This window comes from Physella acuta, unplaced genomic scaffold, assembly GCF_028476545.2.
Source record: "Physella acuta isolate Inbredline_101_S28 unplaced genomic scaffold, ASM2847654v3 ptg000672l, whole genome shotgun sequence".
NCBI classification, from domain to species: Eukaryota; Metazoa; Mollusca; class Gastropoda; family Physidae; genus Physella; species Physella acuta.
This window is the reverse complement of record NW_026732191.1, coordinates 349,682-376,748: the sequence shown is the minus strand read 5'-3', so window position 1 is coordinate 376,748 and position 27,067 is coordinate 349,682. Positions and strand designations below refer to the sequence as shown.

Below are 27,067 nucleotides of genomic sequence, written 5' to 3'. Positions count from 1 at the left end.
AACAGTTCTCAAGTTATCGGCTTTTGAAACATTTAAAGTAGAATAAATTCAATTTCCAGTTACCGGTAAAGTTGACACAGAACTACTAATTAGATATAATACTTGTGTATGAAATTTCATTAAACTAGCTGTAACGTACTTAAGTTATCGTTTTCACACACATACCCCCACTCAGTCAAGATAGCAAAACTATATTTTTCCTACTGTGTAAAATGTCGAGATTTGTAAAAAAAAAAAAAGATAAAAATCTACTTTTAAAATGTTCCCATTGCTGCTGGTTCACTTTTGACCTAGATTTAAGCCTGCAGACTATAGGTGCGCTTTGTATGACACGCTCGAGATTTGATTTGAATCCGTCAGTCAGACAGTGTTTGAAGAGGTTCATTTTGAGAAGTCAAATTCAATGTACAGGCTGCAATTTTTGTCATAAAAAATATTTTTCCTCTTCGAAGGTAAGAAGTTTTACATACAGCTTTGTTATTTACATATTATTGTATTAGATTCAAGATTATAACATCATAGTGAAATGTTACTTTTATAGAATCAATCATAATTTACTTACATCTAGATTTAGTTACCTTTATTGAAATCTATACTAGATCTGCTTGCTATTTTTAAATATTTTTTTATAAAAGAAATTACTGAAAAGAAATGTTATAGATCTATATAGAATATATATAAATAAAATTAGAATCTAGAATTAGATTCTAGACTAAGATCAACGTACTACATACTACTAGTGCTAAAATCCTAACTCAAACTAGATCTAGTCTTGAATCTATAGATCTATCTAATTCCTTAATTGATTTGTGGGTCTACAGGTTGCCAAATAGTTACATTGAACTTAATCTATAGTTTTTTTACTAAAAGTAATATACATGTATCTTTCTTGAAGACATAGAGTGTCATAATATGTGATAGTATTATTAGTTCTGATTTATTATTACCTAGATCTAGTAATAGTACATACACAAGAATCTACTTAGTTATATGGAACTTTATACATAATATATATATATATATATATATATATATATATATATATATATATATATATATATATATATAATGTATAGACAGTTTTAGTGGTAACATTATTTTTTAAATTTTATTTTCAGGTATCAAAATGAACAAAGGCCCTGGCCGCATAATTCTCTCTGAAAGTGAGCTAGCAGATTTCCTAAAGCATCTAGATGAGAGTGATATTGAAGCAATGTCAGATGATTCCTCTGATTCTTCTGAGTGTGAAGATGAAGTTGCAGTTCAGCAAGAACACATAGATAGTGGCACCGAGGAGAGTGAGGATCTGATTCGTAACCGCGGGCTTCATCATCAACTCTACCACCGATATATGTAAATACTTCTACATCAGGCACCACTGCTAAAGTGACATGGAAAAAAATTAGCTCTTAACCAAAAAAGTTTCAACTTCAAAGGCTGCTTAGTGCTTCCAGATTCAGTTACACAACTTTACTGAAGACACCTTATGATTATTTTCATCATTTCATTGATGATGATTGTGTTAGCTTTATTTGTGAACAAATTAACTTTTACTGCACACAGAAGAATCCAAATAAAAGTATGGTTTTAAATGAAATGGAAATAAAATATTTTATTGGGATTTTACAATACATGTCTGAAATTTTATTACCTAGGACAAGGTGGTATTGGTGAGCTAATATTAGCATCAGTAAATTAAGTAATTATATGCCCATAAACAGGTTTAAGGTACGCAGCACTTCAATGACAATAATTTGATTTTAGATAAAAGGCATCCTCAGCATAATAATTATTCAAATTGAGACCAATCATAGACAAGCTGAATGACGTATTTTCTGCAGCGCCCAATGAACCGTGTATGGCTGTGTATGAACAGATATGTGCAACTAAAGCAAGGCGCCATCTAAAACAATATCTGCCGTTAAAGCCCAATAAGTGGGGCTTTAAGCTATTTGTTTTATGTGGAGCCACTGGCTTTGCCTAAAGCTTTGAAATTTATTCCGACCCCACAAATTATTTAACAAAAAGAAATGATAATGAGCCGGAATTAGATGCCAGTGCAAACGTTGTTGATGTCTCTCAAATGTTGTTAGGAAATACCAAAAAGTTAAACTCTCCTGTGATAATTATTATATGTCGCTGCCAATGGTAGTTCGTATGGCCAAACAAGGGACATATGTTTTGGGTACCGTTTGGAGGAATATAATCCAAAACTGGAAGTTGATGGATGATGCAAAATTTGAAAAAAAAACTGCCTAGAGGAACCTCTGAAGAATTCACAGCTACAGTTGATGGAGTTGCTGTGAGCAATGTGATATTGAAAGACAACAAACGAGTGAAATTACTGTCTACCTGTTCTGGAGAACTTCCTATAGCAACATTTGTTCGTTTCGACAGAAAAAGAAAAGAAATTATTGACTGCCCCAATATTATAAAGGAATATAATCAATCCATGGGGGTGTTGATTTACTGGACAGTGATATTGCCAGACACAGAATACTCTTACTATCAAAGATATGGTATTCCAGAATTTTTTGCCACTTGATGGATGTAACATCTGTCAATTCTTGGCTTCTTTATATAAGAACAGATTTCGAAACCGGTGATACAACAAAAATGACATTATAAAGTTACACAGTGTTTTTGTGAGTGGAAACCTCCCAAAATAAAAAGAGAGGAAGGCCATCTGACATTAACCGAATGATTTAGGTTAAAAGACACAGAGGACACATTGCTGTTGTCCCACCTACAAACATTAGAACTGATCAAATTGGTCATTGAATGGTACATGGTGATGCACGACAAGGGTGCAAGTTTCCAGACTGCAATGGAGTAAGCAGCTATTGGTGTAAAAAATGTAACATTTGCTTTACTAAAAACAAGAACTGTTTTTTGAAATTCCATGAGTAAATATCGTAGCAATTTTGCTACATTCTGTTATTTTACAAAAATAAAATTTTCATGACAAAAAAATTGTTTTTCTTATTATTTATGTATTCTACATTCTATAACCTACCCGTCGGTAATTTTTTTCATTCAAACCGGTTTCAATAAACTTTCTCGAACATTCTTATATAGCTTGGAATATAGATATGATTTTTAATTACTTAAACTTTTAAAAATAGAATAGAATCTCATAGAAAAAAGAATTGCGCACCAAGCGAACGCCAAAGCAAAATGTGTATAATAGTGCGCAATATTATTAGTACTTTATAAATTTACATGCGTTTTTTGAGAAATCGGAAATAGCGTAAATCAGTTTTTCCGGTCAACGGAGATTACTCAAAATTTTACACAAGTTAGAGAATTAGATTTTTTATTTACATGTTAAACTTCATTTATCTATCTGAAATAGTACTCAAGTTATAGGCTTTTGAAAAATTCAAAGTAGAAAAAGTACCACTTGCGGTTTTCAGAAATCGCTCAAAAGTTGATACGGATCTACGATTTTGATAAAATACTTATAAATGAAATTTCATCACCCTATCTGTAACGGTACTCAAGTTATTGTGTTTACACACAGACAGACACACACACACAGACACACAGACATACGGACAAGATTGCAAAATTATGTTTTTCCGTATCCGTGAGATGCAAAACGTCGAGATTTGTAAAAATTTCGATTTTTTTTGCACGATTACAAGACTTTATACTTCTATATACGAGAAAGTAAAAAGTTAATTCATGAAATGAAGGGTAACTATTACCAATAAAATGTAGGTAATGTATTAGGTTTTAGACTAAGTTCCAAAGACAATTATTTTGACATATAATGTATTACATGATGTTCATATATTGATTATATTTTAAAAGATACTACCGTCCCCGTCCCCGCGCGTTGCCACGGGAATAGAAGAAAGTCCGACAAAATATATAAGAAGGGTTTCAACCATGTGTTACCAATACTATATTCTTAGACGCATGATCTTGTTTTCTAAAAGTGAGTTATTTACATTTAAACAATGCCTGCGCTTGAATAATAAATATCTTGACACGGGTTTACCTACCGCATGAAAACCTTGAGTGTACACTAATCACGTACGGCCCCTGGCTCCTAAAAAACTAACTGGCGCCATCGTGCTAAATAGCATCCTGTTAACGATGATGCAGATTGCGTGCGTCATGCCCTAAAGTGACAAAAATGAAAAGGATTTTTTCTTTAACACGTAAAAAAATTATTTGACGTGTTTTAAACTTCAGTGTGACTGATGCAATATGCTAGCGTTACTAATGATCTTTTATTAGATGCTCGATCACAATTTCTGATTGGAAAGTCTAAAAAAAGATACTAATTGCACCATTCGCAAAGTGACGAATCTGTTTGGTTTTTTTACGGAAGTATTACATGGCCCTCAGCGACCAATGTGAGCATTTGGGGGCCGAAACTAAAATTTTTGTTTACAGCCAAATTGCAGCCTACCAGTGCGCCGGCGGACACGCCTGATTAAATTTAGTGAGCATGTCTAACGCCCCATCCTATCCATTGTCTATCACACTGTTTAGACCAAACGTAGTCGCCATAGCTCTCATAGGAAAGATCAAGGCGCCCATGCAAACATAAATCCCCCCTCCCACCATCCACCCACCCCACCCCTCCCACCCCCTCCAACACCAGAAACCTTCTCGGGTGTATTCATAAACTCACTAAAGTTTTTTTTTCGAAGAAACCTCCCCAGAAATATTCTCAACAACTTCCCAAAGTTTCATGGCGATCGGATGAAAGGTGTAGTAATGCATAACAGAAAAACAGACAGCCACACAGACACACATACATACATTGTATATATATATATATATATATATATATATATATATACATATATATATATATATATATATATATATATATATATATATATATATATATATATATATATATATATATATATATTACAATAAACATAAGTCACTTGAGTATATGCCTCTAGGAACTACGCAAGACAACTCTTAGTTATATCAGCTTCCGACCAGTCTGACAAGCGCATCTTTTTTTATCTCTACAACATGGATACAGGATATTATCACAAGAAAGAAATACAGGAGGTTAAAGAGTGAGTTGTTTTTAGTAATATCTATCTGGGACGTTATCGTTGGTACATGTTTACTTATACTTTTTTTTGCTTTTGATATCTATGTTAATATATCTCAATCTTACTTATTTTTCCCACGTTTTCTTTAACTTGCTTTCGCGTCTGTTTTTCCAATCAAATCTTGCGATCGAAATTTCGGGCACTTCCCAGTTAGCTAGCGCGCTGAAATTTTCAGGGAAGCTTTGTTTCCGACGACAATAGAATATTCAATCGTTATTTTTACTAAATTGATCCATGGAAACATTTTATTGATCATTTTAGACCGCTATATATTTGTACAAAAAAACGTGGGGAAAAGGGACATAACCCAGTAATTGTAATTTGATGAAAACAAGGTTCGGTACTCTCCCTCTTTTGGCTTAATGAGTTTTTGGTCACGCGGTGTTTGTGTACAAACAACCGGAACAACTGGTGGCCAGTATGGGGGAGACGATATGGTCGAGTGGTTGGGCACACGATTGCTAACCCACTCGACACGGGTTCAAGGCAAGTGTTTTTTACGAGTTGTCTTCGTTTACCCAAAAAAAAGTGAATGCGAAAAGATAAAATCGATAGCAAGATTTTAATGCAAACAAACAGACAAAGACTAAAAAGTAGAAAATAATTATAATTAAAAAAGGTTTTTTTTTGAAAAACGTGGGGCGCCGTGATTTTCTTACAGTTTCTAATACTCTCTACAAGCTCCCTAATAAAAGTCAATAGTATTATCTAATCAATAGTAATATAACTTTTACATCTCATATTAACAATGACTGATAAAAAACTTTTACTTCGGCGCCCCACGTTTTTCATCGCTTATAGTAGAGTGATCGTTTGCATTATTGTGATGTATAGCATTTATTTTCTACTTTTTAGTTCAATCAGAAAACGTGGGGTTTTTTAAACTTTTTTAATGATAATTATTATGTTTTACTAGCGTACCCGTCACACGCGTTGCTGCGATCTCAGAAGAAAAGAAATTCAAAGACACACATTTTGTTAAAATTAAATTCTTAAAAATTAAGTATTTTTATACGCGTGACCTAATTTTCTTTCCACATCTATTGCTATCGTTGTAAATACAGATGCATATTGCATCAGTAAAAATAAACAGATATCCAGTATACGTTAATCAATTTCCTGAAGGGTGAAGTAGAATGCCAGTCGTTGACCACCCATGGGGTAAGGAGCTTCGCGTGGAACTCTCAAGAGCCACCGGTTTTACGAACATAGTGGCAACAGTTTTAATTAATTAACGAATGTACTTGCGGTGATCCCAGGACGTCCTAGAACTCTGATAACCCGGGTGTGGCGGATCAATCTGTTTTTATTGTATGCACTATTTCAATCAACGCGGTTCGACAGTCGAATCAAGTAGTACAGGTGACTCTCTGTCCAAGTCGTCAAATCAACCGTTCTCAGGTGCTGAGCTAGCCACCGGGAAAATTTGATCTATCAATCACAGCCGACCGGACCGCCGCCTTTCGATATTATGTGTTTTTTCTTCTCGCAGCTACCTTTCCTGAAACAATTTTATAAACTCCCCAGAGTTTCATGATAATAGGAAGAAAGGTGTAGAAATACAATTATATATAAATTATACATATATATATATATATATATATATATATATATATATATATATATATATATAGATAGATAGATAGATAGATAGATAGATAGATAGATAGATAGATAGATAGATAGATAGATAGATAGATAGATAGATAGATAGATAGATAGATAGATAGATAGATAGATAGATAAAATGACAAAGATAGATAGAGAGATAGAAAGATAGAAAGATAGAAAAATAGATAGATAGATGGATGGATGGATGGATGGATGGATAGATGGATGGATGGATGGATGGATGGATGGATGGATGGATGGATGGATGGATGGATGGATGGATGGATGGATGGATGGATGGATGGATGGATGGATGGATGGATGGATGGATGGATGGATGGATGGATGGATGGATGGATGGATGGATGGATGGATGGATGGACGGACGGACGGACGGACGGACGGACGGACGGACGGACGGACGGACGGACGGACGGACGGACGGACGGACGGACGGACGGACGGACGGACGGACGGACGGACGGACGGACGGACGGATGGATGGACGGATTGATGGATGGATGGATGGATGGATGGATGGATGGATGGATGGATGGATGGATGGATGGATGGATGGTAAAAAAATTAAATTGTAAATCTATTAGCATAGCTTTCCTACATGTTGATGACAACTTATTCAATTTTTTAAAGAGGATTTTATCAAAAAGGGTGTGTTAAGAAAATTATTTTTTTCTAGGAGCATTCCCCAAATTAGCGCAAATTTTTTGACGAATGGATGAACGGGGCGTGGTGTATCAAACACACACAAGCAAACACACACATCATTTCAAACACACACACACACACACATATATATATATATATATATATATATATATATATATATATATATATATATATATATATATATAAATATAAATATATATATATATATATAAATATATATATATATATATAAATATATATATATATATTCGCGAACCCGACCCCCGCGCTTTGCCGCAGGGATAGAAGAAAGTTTGACGAAATATATTAGGATTTCACCAACGCGTTATCAATTATAATTATATGTTCTTAGACGCGTGACCTTCTTTTCTAAAAGTGAGTTATTTAAATGTAAACAATGCCTGCGCTTGGATCATAAATATCAGGACACGGGTTTACCTACACTACCGCATGAACCCTTCCCTAGAGTTTTATAATGAACTCCCTAAAGTTTCATGCCTATCGGATAAACGGTGTCACTGCAATTACGTTTTATTATTTTTATATACCGTATTTAGAGAAAAATCGGACCCTCCCGTGGCGCCGCCCTTGCGAAATTAAAAATAATTTTTTTACAGAACCCTTCCCTAGAGCGGTATAATGAACTCCCCAAAGTCTCTTGGCTATCGGATGAACGATGCCAAACCAAAATCGACTTTTATTTTTATATACCGTATATAGAAAAAAACAAATTGCGCCCTGTCGGGGCGCCACCCATGCGAATTTGAATTTTTTTTTCGCAGAAAACTCCCCAGGAATATTCTCAACAACTTCCCAAAGTTTCATGGCGATGTGATGAGAGGTGTAGTAATGCATAAAGGACAAACAGACAGACACACAAACATACTTTGCTTTATATATCTATATATATATATGGTAGTAAACAATTGATTTATTTTTAGGAAAGAATTTGCAATTTTTAATTTTGGAATGTGTGGTTTGGATTCAATTTTAAAAGAGGATCGGGATGAAGGAGGTGGGTATCCTTTTTTAATACTTATTCTAATTTTAAAAACAAACAGATTTCTACAATCAACTAACAGTTGTATCTAGTTTCTACAGTTTATGCCATTTTTAAAAAATAAGACAAAATCATTATAGTAGAAAATTTTGAAAACAAACGTTACACCTTGTAATAATATTTTGGAGGGAGCCCGAGAACCAAATTTGGACATTTGGCTTCTTCCAGAATTGTCGCCTTCCAATAGTAGATGATACCTATACCTATACCTATACCTATACCTATACCTATACCTATACCTATACCTATACCTATACCTATACCTATACCTATACCTATACCTATACCTATACCTATACCTATACCTATACCTATACCTATATATATATATATATATATATATATATATATATATATATATATATATCTAATATATAAAGCTCAATTCTGTAACGCATATGTTTGTCGTTGGCATTTCTACGGATTTAAGTGTTAGATCAATTATCGTGCGCAGTTGTCTAAATTTATGAGTTAAAAAATTACTATTAAAAGTGTTGGGAAATCATTTTCATTTTTCAAATTATAGTAATAATTGTCGGCATGTTCATTAAACACAAGTTTTAAAAAAATATCATCTTTTACAAAAATTCTAATTATGTTTTTATTTAGTCCTATAGCGCTTACTTCCCTTTGATAAATTAGGCAAAACACAATTACTTCCCTTTATAAAACCATAGCATTAGTTGAAAAGCATTTACTTTTTAATTACTTTGTTTTGGTGTTGGGAAAAAAATAATTACATAATTAGCGGGGATTGATCAAGTGCAAATGTTTTAGGTATTTTACGGATAAGCTTGGAGTATTATAATTGTTCATTAAATTGAAACAGGCGCGTTCGTTTAAGTGTGTGCAAAAACTATGAATAAGTTGGGGTACTATAGTCGTTTATTAAGCTAAAACAGGCGATTCTGCCCCGGGCGTTTATGTTCGCGTTAGTGTTTTCTTTGTGTTTAGGTGGGTTTGCGTTAGTGGTTGCGTTTTGATTTGGTTCGTTTTTGTTCTTTCTTTTTTCGTTTTTGTTTGTGTTTTTTTTTGTTTGGGTTTGTATTTGTGTTTTTGGTTGGTTTTGCGTTTGGATTTGGTTTGTTTTCGTTTGCTTTTTCGTTGTTTTTTTTTTGGTATTGGTGTTTGTGGTTGGGTTTGTTGTTAGGTTTTTGTTTTCGTTTGTTTTTTCTTTGTGTTTGTATTGGTGTTTGTGGTTGTGGTTGGGTTTGTTGTTAGGTTTTTGTTTTCGTTTGTATTTCTAATTGTGTTAGCGTTATGTTTGCGTTTTGTTGTTTTGGTTGGTTGTGGTTTGGATGGGCAATGCCGGGTTTATGATGATTTCTAAACACACAGGTAATGGTCTTTAACGGAAAGGTTTTTCACAGAAGCCAGAGCAGGGCCTGGCCGGGACGGCTAGTATATATATATAATCTATAATATAACGCTGCTGGTAGTGTGTCAGTCCTTCCTTCCTTCCTTCCTTCCTTCCTTCCTTCCTTCCTTCCTTCCTTCCGTCATCGCTATAGATTTTGGAACCATAAAAGTAAACATTCGCACCATGCTGTGCTTTTCAGTGCACCGCAGTGTCTTATTATATGTATTAGAGTAGGGTTTGTTTATATAGCGGCATAGAGCTATTTTATAATTGCCACGGTTTTTACTCTTTCGCATAACGTCAAGAAAATATTAAATACACGCAAACTGCTAAAACGTATTAAAAAGATTAATGTCAAATATCATTTTCGTTTAGGTTCCCAGAAAAAGTGGATACATTTTAATAAGATAATAACAGTACGGTAGAAAAATCAAATTAATTTAACTCTTTTCTAATTTTGACAACGGAGGTAATTTAAAAATACATTAAACTCACGCTAATAAAAAATGTAAATGCAAATATACGTTCGTCATAGAAGGAATTAGTGTTGCAATAATATAATTAGCAAAATGTGAATGCAAATTATTCGGATGTGTAAGAGGAAATTATTGTTTGAAAATTATAATTAGCATGGATTGATAAAAGGCAATCTTTTATTTATTTTATTCACTGAATGTAGGCCCTACTGTTTATTACTTATAATTTTTAATCAACTATTCAGCTCTATTATAGACGCGTCATCACGTTCATTAGGTGCGCAATGGTTTTAGTTATGAAACTCTATTGTAAATTTTTAAAATTTAAAGTACTGGAAAAAAAATGCGTGAATCGATAAAGTGAAATATTGTATATATTATAGATACTGCCTATTATTTATACTGTTTTCTAATTATTATTCTATCTTTCGGGTTTTATAGGAGAGGCGTAGCGAGGGGGGGGGGGGGGCATATGTCCCCGGGTGCCGACCTTGGGGGGCGCCAAAGTGGGTTGTAAAAAATTTGCGAGGGGGGGGGGGGGGGTGGTGGAAATCGAAGGTTTTAGGGCGGGGGGGGGGGGGGAAAGGGGTGCAAATCGAAAGTTTGAAGGGGGTGCAAATCACCGGAAAGGGCGCGATTTGGCGCTACGGGCTAGACTGTGAGCAATATGCCTTTATGATTGCATTTAAATTGTATTTATGTTATGAGTGTTGTGTTTGTTTTTTCGTTTTTTTTTTGGCGTTCATTTGTGTTGTGTTTAGTTTTGTTCTGTTGGTACATTTAAAAAAGATTTACCGTGGCGGAGCACGGGATGCAGCTAGTATAATATAAGCGGGCTGTGTCTGTCCGTCATCGCTATAGATTTTGGGACTATAAAAATAGTTTACTATAAAAGTAAACTACGCACCATGCTGTGCTTTTCAGTGCACCGCAGTGTCTTATTATAAATATTAGAGTAGGGTTTGTTTATATAACGACATAGAGCTATTTTATAATTTCTACTGTTTGTACAATTTTGCATAACGTAAAGAGAATATTAAATACATGCACATTGCTAAAACATATTAAAAGGATCAATGTCAAATATCGTTTTCGTTAATATTCCTAGAGAAAGTGGATACATTTTAATAACATAATAGCTGTAGGTTAGAAAAATCTAATTAAACTGTTTAGTAATTTTGCCAAGGGAGGTATTTTAAAAATAAATTGAACTCACGCTAAAAATGTGAATGCAAAATCTGCAAGACGGAATAATTGTTGGAATAATATAATTAGCAAAATGTGAATGCAAATTATGCAGACGTGTAAAAGTACATTATTGTTGGAATATTATAATTAGCATTGATTGATAAAAGGCTATTTTTTATTTATTTTATTCACTGAATGTAATGTTTACTACTTACAATTTTTAATCAACTATTAAGCACTATTATAGACGCGTCATCACGTTCATTCGGTGCGCAATGGTTTTAGTTATGAAACTCTATTGTAAATTTTTAAAATTTAAAGTACTGGGAAAAAAATGCGTGAATGGATAAAGTGAAATATTGTAGGTAAAACACGGATATTTTAAATACTGCCTATTATTTATACTGTTTACTAATTATTATTCTATCTTTCGGACAAGCTAGGGGCTTTATAGGAGAGGCGTAGCGAGGGGGGGGGGGGGCATATGTCCCCGGGTGCCAACCTTAGGGGGCGCCAAAGTGGGTTGGAAAAAATTTGCGAGGGGGGAGGTGGTGGAAATCGAAAGTATTAGGGCGGGGGGGGGGGGACAGGGGTGCAAATCGAAAGTTTGAAAGGGGTGCAAATCACCGGAAAGGGCGCGATTTGGCGCTACGGGCTAGACTGTGAGCAATATGCCTTTATGATTGCATTTAAATTTTGCTTATGTTATGAGTGTTGTGTTTGTTTTTTCGTTTGTGTTTTTTTTTTTGCGTTCGTTTGTGTTGAGTTTAGTTTTGTCATGTTCCCAAGTTGGTACATTTAAAAAAGATTTACCGTGGCGGAGCACGGGATGCAGCTAGTATATATATACTAAACGTTTACATCTGATGATTAAAAATATGATTCCATTCTAATGTGTCTATTTTCTAGTATATCTTGTAGGGTACGGACCCTTTGGAGTGATCGTTGTGACATGTGAGACAAACTTTCATTTCAATTGTGAATTAGAAAAAACGAATTATCCTTTTATAGGTTCGTATTTTGAGCACATTTTAGGTTTACTTTCTCACACGTAAAGTACATGTTTCTACACATTAATATATATATATATATATATATATATATATATATATATATATATATATATATATATATATATATATATATATATATACATATATATATATATGTATTTATTTATTTATTTATTTATTCATTCATTCATTCATTCATTCATTCATTCATTTATTCATTTATTTATTTATTCATTTATTTATTTATTTATTTATTTATTGAATTAATTAATTAATTAATTAATTAATTAATTAATTAATTTATTTATTTATTTATTTATTTATTTATTTATTTATTTATTTATTTATTTATTTATTTATTTATTTATTTATTTATTTATTTATTTATTTATTTATTTATTTATTTATTTATCTATTTATTTATCTATTTATTTATTTATTTATTTATTTATTTATTTGTTTATTTATTTATTTATATATTTATTTATTTATTTATTTATTTATTTATTTATTTATTTATTTAGTTATTTATTTATTTATTTATTTATTTATTTATTTATTTATTTATTTATTTATTTATTATTTATTTATTTATTTATTTATTTATTCATTTATTCATTCATTTATTTATTAATTAATTAATTAATTTATTTATTTATTTATTTATATATTTATTCATTTATTTATTTATTTATTTATTTATTTATTTATTTATTTATTTATTTATTTATTTATTTATTTATTTATTTATTTATTTATTTATTTATTTATTTATTTATTTATTTATTTATTTATTTATTTATTTATTTATTTATTTATTTATTTGTATATTTATTCATTTATTTATTTATTTATTTATTTATTTATTTATTTATTTATTTATTTATTTATTTATTTATTTTTTATTTTTTATTTTTTATTTATTTATAATTTTTTTATTTTTTTTATTTATTTATTTATATATGCATACACGTTTATACCATTATTGACATTCATATTTGTATTCATTTAAAAATGTAATTGAAGGTATCCAGATTGTTTTAAAATGCTCGGCTTATCTTGTACTTTTAACATTTCAAATATTGAACAAATAAATAAATGTTCATTGTGAGCAGAAAAATCTCATTACGGTAGTTGTTCTGAAGAGGCACGAAGCTAAAAGTTCGCCCACTCTGTTTTGAGTGTGAACTCTTCGACACGCGTTTTTCCGTCAGGTTCAATGGTATAAAACAAATGTCTTACTCTTATACAGTTGAAAAAATAATCCGATTTATTGTATCGTATTGTTACAGAGAGCGGGTACAATTATGATTATGCAGCTCCGATGGAATTTGTGGTCTTTAATAGGAACACAATGGTAAAAATGAAATTTACAACTATCTATGATGAGTTAATAATAGCAGTCATGTGGGCTAATGGCGTTACTGTTGTAATCAATGGAGAACAAACACTGTACCTCAAGAATAGTGAACGCAGAAAGGTATTGTCACGTAAAGTGTGTTGTGTTGCAGTAAGTTCCTACTTTTTTAACATTACTACCCGTTATTGGCTAGGCGTTGCTATAGCCATTTATACACATTTGAAACTGTAATCGTTTAACGCATATAATATGTATGTTTCTTTACAAAATATTTTATGAAAAAATTGGTCTTATTTTGTTAAAATGATTTGTAATCAGTGTTTCGCTATATTACATTAATAGAAGGTTAAAATGGTAGGCCGATGAGATTGCACAGTGAGCTGTTTCTCGAATTTATTGTATCATTTCTCACCACCTATTCAACCATGAAAGATATTTTCTGAAAATTATTGGATAGCTCTTCTAGAATTTACTTTCATCGGTTTTCTCCCTTTAAATTAATGATCAGCTTAATATTAAGAAAAAAAAAGAAAGTAGTTTTAATTTGGAGTATCGAGTTAAAACAAACAGACAAAATTAACTAATTATTTTTTAAGAAACTCTATTCGATAATGTCTTATTTAAGAAAAAATAAAATGCCGAATATAGCTAGATAGTAGTTGTGACATTTTAATTTCAGATCGTTTTAGATTTTGATTACCCATTACACATTAAAACTTCCGGCAACCGCGTGGCATTCTACTACATTGGAAGTGGCAAGGATTGTACGTCAAGCATGGCTTTAGCTTGGCTAGTTCCTGTTCATTTATTCTACTTTAGCTACGCGTTCAGGTCAGTGGTTTGGTCACTAATGCTATATGGTTAGTAGCCTAGTCAGTCTTTTTTTAAAAGAAGTAATTCAATTTTATTTTTTAAATACATGCATAAGTCATGTTTTTGAGTGGGTAGGATGAGTCAGTTATTTTTAGCTACGTTTTTAGGTCAGTGGTTTGATCAGTTACGCTATTCGAGCTGACCCGCGCCGTAAGCATACAAACGATTATCTTTAACCGCCCCCCCCCCATCGTGAAAGCAGTCGTAAGTGACGGCAGTTTACAGACGACAATAAAAATATTAAGCAGAACTTATTATAACCTCCCTTTAGTTTCAAATAGTTTAAAACTACATTATCTGCCCCTAATATCATTCACTAATTCGACCATGCTCTACGATTGCAAATATTTGACGTAAACCACAGCTCACCAGACTGGTAAGGGGGGGGGGGGCGAAGCGATATGCCTAGAGAGTGAGGGGTGGGGCATATCGGCGTGTTTACGGGGTGTCCCGCATGGTCCCTTTTATATGTCGATAGTTAGTACTCTAGTCAGATTGATAAAAAATATCTGCATTAACCCTTAAATGCATATCGCTACAGATCTGCAACATACCTGTTACCTTCCCTTAAATCGTTAGCTTAAACATATTTAACGAGCCGGCCCGCGGCATAACATACGCCGCTATTTAGTTGTTGTTTTTTTCTACTTTTCAGTAATTCAAAATTTGCGAATTCGACGGTACCAACGCTGCCACTGAAAATATTTCTTTAAAACACTATAAGTAGCTCGTTAAGGACCATAACCCCCGCCCCCCCTCTTCCTCCCCCCTCCCCCTACGTTTAAAATCGTTGGCTCTGCTTGTAAACATTTAGAGTGAACACAGCTCACTAAATCCATGTAGGGGTGGGGAGGTAGGGAGCGCGTTTACAGCTTGTTTTCTAGGCGCGTTTGCAACTTGTTTTCTAGCGTCTCCCAGAAGAGAATTATATATATAGATTATGTGCATCGTGTTGTTTGACTGCTACAATGTTAACCTATATCTTGCGCATGTCTAAGTGACCTAGATTTGTTTTACCACCAAGCCGATCTCAAATGTGTGCATTGTCACAGTGTTTTCCATCTCAGCATTTTTTGGTTGGCGTTTCAAAGTTCATCAAAGTCGAATAAACTTGTTTTGGAATTTAAAAAAAATATATATTTCTGACTACCTAAGGTATGTATTACATATTGTATGTGTTGTTTTGAAAATCAATTAATATTTTATTTATAAATCTTTACAACTCGTTGGTTGCAGTATGGCAACGTTATTCATGTTAACCTACTTTTGCACTAATTTTATTTTACTTTATACATCAGCATTGATGATTATATTGTTCCTTGTTTTTCTTTTAGTTTCAGCAAAATCATTAAGAAATAAAATGGAGATTCTTATTCAGCATGAACTGCAATACATAGCAGATAACCTTAGTGAAATAGATGACTTGAGTGAAGGTGAAGAATTATATGAAGAAGATGCTCTTTGTGATCCAGAGTATCTTCCTGGATCTTCTGGACCAGTGTGGACTCTGAATATCCCGGACCAGTGTAAACCCTGAATCTCCAGGACCAGAGTGGACCCTGAATCTCCTGGACCATTGTGGACCCTGAATCTCCAGGACCAGTGCGGACCCTGAATCTCCAAGACCAGTGCGGACCCTGAATCTCCAGGACCAGTGCGGACCCTGAATCTCTAGGACCAGTGCGGACCCTGAATCTCCAGGACCAGTGCGGACCCTGAATCTCCAGGACCAGTGCGGACCCTGAATCTCCAGGACCAGTGCGGACCCTGAATCTCCAGGACCAGTGCGGACCCTGAATCTCCAGGACCAGTGCGGACCCTGAATCTCCAGGACCAGTGCGGACCCTGAATATCCCGGACCAGTGTGAACCTACACTCTCCGTGACCAGAGTGGACCCTGAATCTCCTGGGTCAATGTGGAACCTGGATATCTTATATGAGTGTAAACCCTGAATCTCCAGGATCTGAGTGGAACCTGGATCTCCAGGAAAAGTGTGGACCCTGGATCTCCAGGACCAGTGTAGACCATTGAACTCCTAAACCAAAGTTGTCCCTGGATCTCCAGGACCAGTGTGGACCCTGCATTTCCAGGACCAGTGTGGACCCTGCATTTCCAGGACCAGTGTGGACCCTGAATCTCCCAGACCAGTGTGGACACTAAGTCTCGTGGAATAGTGCAACGACATGTGCAAATACACATCATGCTCAAACGGTGTGCGACAAGTTCAATGTATATCTATGTTGTAATAAGAAAAATAACTGTTTTAAAAACTATCACCTCATTGCATATTGTTGTAAAAATATATTTTAAGTTCATTTAAAATTAAATAAACCGGGAGTGATCTCCCGTAAACTTTCTCGAATATTCTTATATAAAACAACAGGGGATGGGAACTCGGGCTATATATATGATTTTTAATCAATTTTAAATACTTAAAAATTTTAAAATAGAATAAAATCTCGTAGACAAAAGAAGTGCACACCAAGTGAACGCCAAATAAAAAGTACATAATAGTGCGCAATATTATTAGTACTTTAAAAATTTACATTAGTTTTTTTGAGAAATCGGAAGTAGCGTAAATTACTACTTTCGGTCAACGGAAATTACTCAAAATTTAACAGAAGGTAGAAAATTAGATCTTTTACTTACATGTGAAATTTCATTTATCTATCTAAAATAGTACTCAAGTTATAGGCTTTTGAAAAATTCAAAGTAGGAAAAGTACCACTTCCGGTTATCGGAAATCGCTCAAAAGTTGATACGGATCTACGATTTTGATAAAATACTTATATATGAAATTTCATCAACCTAGCTGTAACGGTACTCAAGTTATCGTGTTTACACACGGACAGACAGACAGACACACAGACAGACACACAGACAGACACACAGACATACGGACAAGATTGCAAAATTATGTTTTTCCGTATCAGTGAGGTGTAAAACGTCGAGATTTGTAAAAATCTCGATTTTTTTTTTTTGCACGATTACAAGACTTTCTCTATACTTCGTATATACGAGAAAGTAAAAATGATGTTTTTCTACATTGTATTCTGCATATACACAACAAAAGAATTGCTTTTTTTCCCCAACGATTTTTAAAAAAAATCATGCATTGCATTAATCATGTTTTCGAGTGGGTATTATAAGTAGCCTACACTCATTTTTTACAGATTACGATAAATATCTTGTATATGTTCACAGTAGTTATTTAGTGGTTAGAGCGGTTAGGGTTAAGTTTAGGGTAAGGGTCAGTAGTTATTTAATTATGATGTAGGTAACATGATAACTAAACTGATTATTCCAGTATCAGAATGTCGATCCGACTACATCGCCCCCTTTGACGTTGTTGCACTCTCTCCTCAGTGTACCATTTCCCAGTAATTCAAGTTTAGGACCCATGAGAATTTTTCTGATTATGATTGCTGAAAAAGACACATATCCCGATATTTTAGTTGATGACATGCGCACCTTAAGTTACAAGTAAGTATTGGGACTAAAACTCAAATATACTAGGGGCGACTGATACTAGATGGGTTGGACTAAGATTACAAGATGACTACTTAGGTTAGATACGAAAGTTACTAGTAGTAGTATATTAGGTCACTTTTGGTTAGTATTTTTGGCGGAGCAGGATGTGGGGAGGAGCAATGACATATAGTAAAATACTCGAGAGCAGGATGTGGGGAAGGCGCAAAGAGATATAGCAAAATACTCCCAGCCTGGCGCATCGGGATGTGGAGGGTGGGTGAGCAGGATGCGCAGAGGGCGCAAAGACATATAGTAAAATACTACGCCAACTGGGGTTGGCGGAGCAGGAGGGTGTGTCACCTTTTGGTGAACTTGTGACGTAATCATTGACCTTGTGACGTAATTAGTGACCTTGTGACGTAATCACTGGCCTAGTTACGTAATTTTAATGCGTTTTTTAATTAGATTTAATGAGCTTTTTAAATCTTAATTAATTTTTTATTAACGAGTTACGTAATTTGATTTTAATTTTTTAAATTTTAAATTTTATTTTATAATTAGTTTAATTTTTATTAACTAGTTACGTAATTTGATTATTTGTTTGATTTAAATTGTTTAATTTGTTTGTTTACTTGTTGTTTGATTTAATTACTTTGTTTATATTGTGTAATTTTTATTAACGAGTTACGTAATTGGATTTTAATTTTTTTAATTTTTAAATTTTTAATTTTATTTTATAATTAGTTTAATTATTATTAACTAGTTACGTCATTTGATTTTTTAATTTTTTAAATTTTTAAATTTTAAATTGTTTACTTTGTTTGTTTAATTTGTTTAATTTATTTATTTGATATATTTCTTTTCTCTGATGTATGGTATTTTAAAATACATGTTGTTACATATAATAAGTTTTTTATTGAATAAAAACAACCCCATCAGCATACAGTCAAGGTTCTGTCTTATTTACATATTTACATTAAAGTCTCATTAAAGGCACGATTGGTAAACTAAAAGGTCTTATATGTCTAGGGGAGATGTTGTGACATTGTCTGCGTCTACTCGTCTTTTAATGTAAAAGTAAGAAAGTGAGTTTCTGTGTTGGGTGTAAGTGTATATCCCCGTGTTGTATGCTCTGAACCCTGTGTTTGTCCCACCACTTGGTTCCTTTGTTGTGAGGACCTGCATGAAAGATTCTTTGCCTAGTGTGTTGTGATTTTTAGATAATCCTTTGGTTGATGTTTTATTATAGTCGCCAAAACAGTGGTACGTCTTGCTACATAAAGATACCATCCCATCCCCTTCATATTCTAGCTTAAACAACCCCGGTGTTCTCTTTTCATAAATTTTCCTAGCCCTACACTCTAGACAATGACTATCTACCGTGACTTTGCCGCTTATAAATTGTGGTCTATGTGAGTCGCATACTTCTGAGGGGAACCATTTATCGTAAATGTCAAAAAACTCGTGTTCTAGTCCCGGTCTAACGGCTTTTAACAAGTCATCGGTACTTAAGGCTAAGTATAAACTGTCAGTGTCCATCTCACATAGCTGAAAGTCTGTTCTATCTATATATCTGTCTATAAAATCATAATAAAATTCTAACATCCTAAGTTTCGCGTACTGATAAACGAAAAAGCCTATCTGAAGAGGGAGATCCCAAACTATCTTCTTTTTTAACGTTTCTACTTCGTAAACAGCGTCGGTAAGTTTTGTCATTTTTTTAAATCGTGGATTATTAATACAATCCCCTATATCCCTATCACTACAGTAGGTCATGTCCGCATGTCGTGTTTTATCCGTCAAAGTTTTACCGTATGCCGCGTTTCCTAACAATTTCATTGTTTCACTCGTTATTGCGTATTTGTCGTCTATGTCCCCCTTTCTTCGCGCGTCTGAAACTGTATCCCCAAATGTCTTAAAACAGGAAACCGGATTATATTCAACGACTTGATAAATTTTACTGACTACCAACCCATGATTTAAATACCACTTTAAAAGGGGGGTCGCTAATAAAATTTTCTCCCCTGTAAAGCTACCGATTAAAGTCCGTCTACCGCTAGTTAATAAGTTGTTATCGATCGCGTATTGTCTCATAAACGGTCCGATGTCGTCGCGCGTAACGTTCGTATTTTTAAAAATTGGTGTCATCTCACGAAAATGTTCTCTTAAACTATCCGGTACTTTAATGTCGCATTCTATCAGTCCAAAACACGAGTCGTCTAAAACAGAATCGATGATCTGTTTTTCAGTCAGGGGCCATTTCTTACCATAGGTCGGTGTCGGTGTCTTTTGTGATTTGTCAATAGAGTTTAAATAGTCTTTAATAGTTGGGTTCGTTTTTTTCTGGCTCCCCCACTCACATTCCCACATTTCTACGACTTTAACGTCAACAGTATCTGTAAGGTACTTCGTAGTTTCGTTTGTCTTTTTAAATAACTCAGTCAAGGGTCTGTTGCTAATAGGATTTACTGTTCGGTCTTTGGTTAAGGGGCAGTCGGGGTGTCCGTAAAAGAGGCAGCCATGGAACTGATAAACGGTTCGACTGTTCGCGTCCCACCCGTCTACTCTTATATGGCGGGATCCTAAGCTAACTTCGCCCCCGTTAAATGCAGTTTTTAAAGTTACCCCCTTTGTTTTTGAAACCCACGATAACCACTGAAAGGCCTGTTCCCCATAATGATTCGCTTTACGCGGTCTAAACCCCTCCTCACTATTTCTAATAATCGGAAATCCCGTCGGCATTTTTTGCATTAAAGACCATAAATAAAGCGCGTTCGCGTCGTACCCCTTAATTGCCTGTACCCCCTTTTTACTATTCCCCCTAATGAACGTTTCACCCTTTTCGTGATGTCTATGAAAAATAATGGAGGGGCCCCCTACGATATTATTTCGGATTGTTTTATGTAACTCTGATTCGCGCTCGGAACACAAAGAAAAAGAAACTTTTTTGGGAAGTGTTTTGAATAAGTATTTTAAGGTTACCCCCGGGACAGAAATCGCGTCTTTAAAAATATCAACCCCTAAATTTTTGTAAAAATTAGTTTGCTGCTCGAGCGCTTCGATAAACGGTTTTACATCGATATTGTTATACCAAATAAGATAATCTTTAAAAGTTTGCATCCCCTTCTCTACCCAAATTTGCCTACACGTCGCGTACTCCTCGTCTGAAATGTTACAATTTTTTAATGATGAAAAAAAGGCCGAATGCGGAGGTAAAGACGTTTCATCTAAGACAGCTAACTTTTTGACATATTCGTACGGAAAAAATCCCTTGGTCTCTTTAACATTATACGCGGCGAGGTATTTACTATAGCTAAACCCCGGTGCTAGATAATTAACTATATCTAAGAACTTTAATGTATTTGTTGCTATACACATAAAATTATTATTTCTTTTAACTACATATTTAAACGGTGTTTGTTTATCTTCTACGTCGTCTTCATCATCGTTACAACTAGATCTAGGTCCCTCCTCTAACCCCTCTTCTGTGTTTGAATAAGCTAAAAAGTACTGAATAAAATACGGTTTAACGAGATTTATATCATATTTTCCTGAATTAAACCCTATAACCGGCATTTGTCGCAAATATTCGTCTAATCTACCGCTAAGAAAGCTATCAAACCCTTTGTCGTTCGACTTATTATCACTACCCCTAGCTTTAGGTGGAAATAACTTCCTGATTTGCTTAAAAACAGGCTCAAACTGTTTTCTCAAAATTCCATAGGCTGCCTCGGCGATTATGTGGAGTCTGTCAATAACTCTAGTCACTAATAAAACAGAGGCGACAGAGCAAGACAAAGGCACGTGTTTGGCTACGCTTTTTGTAACTCTACCTAACGGGGGTAACTCGGTATGGTCGAAATAGCATTCGAAATCATAAGTTGCTCGGAAGGGATAAACAAAGTTACTATTTACATCTAACCCATAGGACGCTAAAAACTCCCAGATTGTTTGCTGTGTCTTATAAAGCCCTCCCTTATACCTATCTACTGGTTTCCCCCCATTACACCCTTTCACGTGTCTGTTCATTTGTTGAACGGTGGGCCATAATTTGTTACACACAGAACACGTGAAAGAGTGACCCGCCCCACCTATATTATTAATGTACATAAACTGATTTTGAAAAAATAAAAGATACACAGTCTCCCTAAACCTATCACTCCTTCTAAGTTTCGGAGAAAGGATCTGGTTTTCGTTAAATTAAAAAAGCTCAATATTTACACTAAAACATGACTCTAAGAGGGGAATTTCGACCAACCTAACCCCGCTAAAATTATCCAAGGTCCCGAGACCTTGGTGCGCTGGCCACTGTTTCGCGAGTTTTAATGTTAGTTTTCTAAGATCTGTTAAGGGTGCTCCTAAATGTCTGGCTAAACATCTAAAAAAGGAGAAGTTGTCTGTGTAGGGTTTTGAATTTGAATCCTGTTGTAACATGTTAATGGCGTGATTATGTTTAATAAAGTCAGGAATGTCTGTGAGAAGGCATGTGGGTAAAGGTTTGACTGTGGTCGTGTGTAAGTCTACCACATCTCCCCTAAGGTCGTCTACAGGATAAATAGTGGTGTGTGAATTAAGGTTACGGTCGTTGTTAGTCTTTACGCGTTTGTTGTTTGTTATCTCGTCATACGTCGTGTGTCGCTTTAAGGGGTTAGAGTTGGAAGAGGTACGATCGGTTTGGGTCGCTAATGTGAGTTGGACAGTATGTGTGTCGGTCACAGATGTGGGTTGGTGTGTTTGTCTGTTGGTTGCTGATGGGGTGTCGGTCGGTAATGTTTGGTTGCTGTGTGCTTTCTTAAAGTGTCTTGTTAAATTACTTAGTAGTGTAAATACTTTCCCGCATGTTGTGCAGGGATGTCTCTGTCGACCGTGTGCAGAGTCGTGATGTCTTGTCAAAGCGTCTTTGCGAGTGAACACTCGGTTGCAGATCTCGCATGTGAAACGGGTCATGGCTGGGTGGGTGGTAGGTTGGGCGGCTTCCATTATTGACGATGTGTCTAGTAGTCGGATGCTTGGGTAGGTCGCTGGCTGTAGAATAAAATAAACAAAGATTAAAGTAATTACATAAAATAAAATACATTTGTCAACTTTTTAAATAAAAAAACATACTTAAAATAAAATTGAAAATGAAACGTACCTATGGGTTTGCACGTCTAAGCTGAACGTGAAGTTAACTGTATGTGGAGATCCGAAGTGGTGTAGTTGGATGTAGTTGGATCTTTGGTTCAGTGGATGCCTCGGGGCTGGGTAGGTAGCTCACTGGTTGTCTTGTTGAGTCGGTTGTACACTAAAAAGAAATACATGTGACTACTTATTTAGATACATAGTTATTTAAAGGGTATTTAAAGGATAATTCATACTATTAACCTTACCTCGGTGTACGATACAAAATTAAATACCTGTGACTACTTATTTAATAAGATTTGATTTTAATGGGGTTAGCGCCCTTAAAACAAAAAGTAATATTAACCTTACCTTTAATAGAATAAACACCCACAGGGTGCGGTCCGTGGTTGTTTAGGTAGATGTGGTGATTGGTAAAGCTGGCGTGGGTTAGTCTCGGGAGTCAACAGAGGTCGCAGGCTATACAAGTCGGTGTGACGCTTGGTTTGAAGTCCGAAGTCGAATTGGTTTAAAACAAAATTTTCACGTTCATTTATACGGTTGGGCAGCCTAATTACAGCGCCAGCTGTTGCACAACAGCTGTTGCATAATGACCTAGGTACTTCGCGGAGCTGACAAATCGATCGACGTACTTCGCGGATCTGACAAATCGATCAGGGAAAAATCCATTAAAGTGGTAACATTTGTTCCCACACTTAACGGTAGTTATGCAATTAACCACTTAGCTCTTTCGATTAAACACTGGACCCCTACGGTGTTCGCTTCCGTGAACAACACATAAATCATCATGACCTGTCAAACCTAGCGGGGAAAAATCGGTGATGCGTGACCAAATTTAATTAGGTGGACCATCATACTGATGGTCAGTGGGTGCGATCAATACATTCCCATTAAAAAACGGGGAGCGCGTGTCAAAAACAAAGGATAGCTGGTGAATCGATACGTAACAGGTGTTACACGGCTGGTTAAATGGAAGTCATGACACAAAGTATACGTTAGCGTTGTGTTGTAGAATGGTCCCTATACAAAGTACACGCTAGTGTTAGTCTTTTATTTTAAAATACCATACATCAGAGAAAAGAAATATATCAAATAAATAAATTAAACAAATTAAACAAACAAAGTAAACAATTTAAAATTTAAAAATTTAAAAAATTAAAAAATCAAATGACGTAACTAGTTAATAATAATTAAACTAATTATAAAATAAAATTAAAAATTTAAAAATTAAAAAAATTAAAATCCAATTACGTAACTCGTTAATAAAAATTACACAATATAAACAAAGTAATTAAATCAAACAACAAGTAAACAAACAAATTAAACAATTTAAATCAAACAAATAATCAAATTACGTAACTAGTTAATAAAAATTAAACTAATTATAAAATAAAATTTAAAATTTAAAAAATTAAAATCAAATTACGTAACTCGTTAATAAAAAATTAATTAAGATTTAAAAAGCTCATTAAATCTAATTAAAAAACGCATTAAAATTACGTAACTAGGCCAGTGATTACGTCACAAGGTCACTAATTACGTCACAAGGTCAATGATTACGTCACAAGGTCACCAAAAGGTGACCCACCCTCCTGCTCCGCCAACCCCAGTTGGCGGAGCAGGAGGGTGGGCGTAGTATTTTACTATATGTCTTTGCGCCCTCTGCGCACCCTGCTCACCCACCCTCCACATCCCGATGCGCCAGGCTGGGAGTATTTTGCTATATCTCTTTGCGCCTTCCCCACATCCTGCTCCCGAGAATTTTACTATATGTCATTGCTCCTCCCCACATCCTGCTCCGCCAAAAATACTAACCAAAAGTGACCTAATATACTACTACTAGTTGATGTTTTAGGCTAAATAGGTATTTAGGAAGTAAGCTTTGACGCTAGAGATGTGTTCAACTTCATGTCAGAGAAAGTAGAGTAGTTAAGTGGTATTGTATTTTCTATTGTTAGACAGTATATATATATATATATATATATATATATATATATATATATATATATATATATATATATATATATATATATATATATATATAGACACAGTGTGATAACAATTTTTTTAAGTAAAGTGGCTTTTTTTTCTAGAGCTATAGTGTCTGATGTGAGTAGAACCACGTACCAAGTGAGGTATTTGCAAATCTCACCCGGCTGGCATTCAGCTTACTCGACCAAACACGACAACTTCGGCCTCTACCTGTATGGCTGGAAAGATGGCGGCACATTCCTACATACTGTGGGTTATGTAGACAAACAAGAGGTGAAATTTCATACAAAAAACACTTTATTTAACACAAGACTGGATTACAATAATCGGAAAGCAAACTTTATTCTTGTTTGTTGACTCGATTTACCGAATTTGTTTTATAAAGCTAAATCTGTACCAATTTTCATTTATCTGAATAATTGCTAGGTATTGTTATTTATTGAAAGTAAATTTGACTTACAATTATTGATAAACATTAATGCGATATATATATATATATATATATATATATATATATATATATATATATATATATATATATATATATATATATATATATATATATATAAATAAATATATATATATATATATATATATAAATAAATAAATAAATAAATAAATAAATATATATATATATATATATATATATATATATATATATATATATATATATATATATATATATATATATATATATATATATATATGCCGTTTTCACACAGTCCTGAATAAAAAAAGTTTGTTTCAGTTCACTAGAAACGTTGATACAACTATAGTAACAATATGTTGTGGCAAAACCTAAGAATACTTCCTATTTTGAAAATCTGTCAAAAGGCAATCAGACAATGCTCGATTTAAGTTTTATTTTTTATATGTATTTATAAAAAACAATATTAATTGCAAACAATATTTTCAAACCTGATATAGACGATTTATAATTCTTTTTACATAATAAATTACATAATGTTTTCTCACCAGATACGAATGTTTAAAGACAATTTACGTAATGTTTGCTTTAGATTTATACACGCTTTAAAAGCATGTGTTAATTGAGACCATGTTTTCCTAGTGCAAGATAACCCACTTGATTATGGATCCTATACCTATGAAGCCTGGGGACAGAATGGACAACGATTGCGATAAACTGGTGGACGAAGATCTCCCAAGTATTTATAGATATCTTATGTCAAGATGTCTAGATGACTGATGTCTATATGTGTAATGTATATCTAAATGTCTGATGTCCGGCGTCTAAAAGTATTATGTCTAGATGTCTAGCGGTCGATACATAGATGTCTGAAGTATAGATGGCTTCATAATGGCTAGACGTTTCTTATTGTGTGACGTATCCTAATATATAATAGCCCACGTGCGCACTTCTCTCTCTCTCTAGCTGTCCGCAAAAAATTTCGCCGGACATTACATTAGAATCTGCAGCGATATATGAAGAACTTTATACGGACTTTTGTTGAAAATAATATGTTAGATGTTTTAAATGTATAACCACAATTTTATTTAAAGAAGAAAAATAAAAAAAATAAAGGCGTATTCGAATATAGAGAAACAGTATTAATTATGCAACCGGAAAAGACCTTATATCTGGGACAAGAACGCATTTAACAATGACGTCCCTTATTGTTTACACTAAAAAAAGAGCACGAAACTTATGACGTCATCTTCCGAGTTTAGAATAAAAAGAAATGAACTATTTCATTCAAATATGATATAGAGCTATGTACGCTATGAAATGTAAACAATACG

General features: G+C 34.1%; 1 protein-coding gene across 1 annotated transcript in view; it reads left to right on the top strand.

Annotated features, from left to right (window-relative positions):
* LOC131949073 (uncharacterized) overlaps positions 1-26,513 on the top strand; it is a 29,137-nt gene extending 2,624 nt beyond the window's left edge. The window contains exons 3-10 of the mRNA XM_059310838.1: positions 4,932-5,054; positions 8,333-8,406; positions 12,385-12,486; positions 13,781-13,968; positions 14,528-14,679; positions 18,089-18,205; positions 25,408-25,579; positions 26,376-26,513. Of these exons, the coding sequence (XP_059166821.1) occupies positions 5,008-5,054; positions 8,333-8,406; positions 12,385-12,486; positions 13,781-13,968; positions 14,528-14,679; positions 18,089-18,205; positions 25,408-25,579; positions 26,376-26,513 (990 nt within the window). The 5' untranslated portion in view covers positions 4,932-5,007. The remainder of the gene's footprint in view (positions 1-4,931; positions 5,055-8,332; positions 8,407-12,384; positions 12,487-13,780; positions 13,969-14,527; positions 14,680-18,088; positions 18,206-25,407; positions 25,580-26,375) is intronic.
* Positions 26,514-27,067: the final 554 nt, after the last annotated feature.